The sequence below is a fragment of the Trypanosoma theileri genome (genome assembly GCF_002087225.1).
Source record: "Trypanosoma theileri isolate Edinburgh chromosome Unknown TM35_Tth_24_V1, whole genome shotgun sequence".
Taxonomy (NCBI): Eukaryota; Euglenozoa; class Kinetoplastea; order Trypanosomatida; family Trypanosomatidae; genus Trypanosoma; species Trypanosoma theileri.
The window spans coordinates 100,428-101,558 of record NW_021639866.1 but is presented as its reverse complement, the minus strand read 5'-3'; the positions used below and the strand labels follow the sequence as shown (position 1 = coordinate 101,558).

Below are 1,131 nucleotides of genomic sequence, written 5' to 3'. Positions count from 1 at the left end.
CAACTACCCTGCACGTGGTAATCCTTATCTGGTCTCAAGGTTCACGTTCACAGAAGGGACACAAGCCCCATGGTATGATGCGGCAGTAAATCCAAATAATGATCCTGTACTTATTATTAACGGTTTTTTGGTCGTATGTGAAGTTCAAGATTCAATTGCTGGTTCTACTTCTGCTCCCACTTCTATTCCTACTCCTATTCCTACTCCTGTTCCTACTACCACAGCCCCAGCAGCAGCATCAGAGTCATCATGGATCAAGAAGCATTGGTATGTCCCTCTGATCATTGTTTTGGTTGTGCTGGCCGCTATCATTGGACTGATTCTACTATGTTGTTGTCTTGGTGGCGGTGGCGAAGACAAGTACCTATATCCAATGGCCACTAGAGAGGCCAGTGATATGCCTCTGCGTGCACGTGAAATCACTGATGACGATGATGGTTACTATAATGATATTGATGATGACCGGAGTGTGTCCATGGTTCCATCAGAACCGATGCCAATGGAAGATATTGAATCTGCGAATGTATCAGTGTACTCGGTTGCACAGAACAATGTTTACGGTGATGGAGATGTATTCTCGCAGGGCAACCGATAAACATATTCTGCATAAAGCACATCTGAAGGTGAAAGAACAACCCTAATAACAGAATATGTTTCACTTTTTTAAGCATGTGCATATCTAATAAATGACTTTTTTCCCTCTCTGTTGTTGTTTTTTCTATTAGATTTTTTTAAGTTTTTGGCTTTTCTTGTTTTTTCTTGCAGTTTTTCCACTCTATCATAAAGTGTGGCTATTGTTTGTACAACCTTCTTGCATGTACCCTCTGTGAAGAGGGAAGCAGCAAAAGTGAGCATGTTGATAGAAAATTTGTAGAGAGATAAACTGCGAGAAAGTTAGAGTGAGCCTAACCGTCATCGTTTATAGTTTGTAATGGGGCAGTGTACTAATAAAGCCTATTTCCCCATCATCCTCAGAATTAATGTGTATAAGAAAACGAACAGTTGATAGAACCCCCTCCTTTTTTTGCATCCAATGTGTGACAAGGGTGCTGGGGGAATTATTATGTGATTATCTATTATTTGTACCTTGTTTTAGTATGTCTGAAATTATAATCCTACGATTTTTTATTT

The 1,131-nt window shown here is 40.0% G+C and overlaps 1 protein-coding gene across 1 annotated transcript; it reads left to right on the top strand.

The window, feature by feature from the left end:
• Position 1: 1 nt before the first annotated feature.
• TM35_000241420 (uncharacterized protein) lies at positions 2-595 on the top strand (the record flags this gene model as incomplete). Its single annotated transcript, XM_029027554.1, has 1 exon — positions 2-595. A coding segment is annotated over one exon (594 nt), but the record flags the coding sequence as incomplete, so codon positions are not given.
• Positions 596-1,131: the final 536 nt, after the last annotated feature.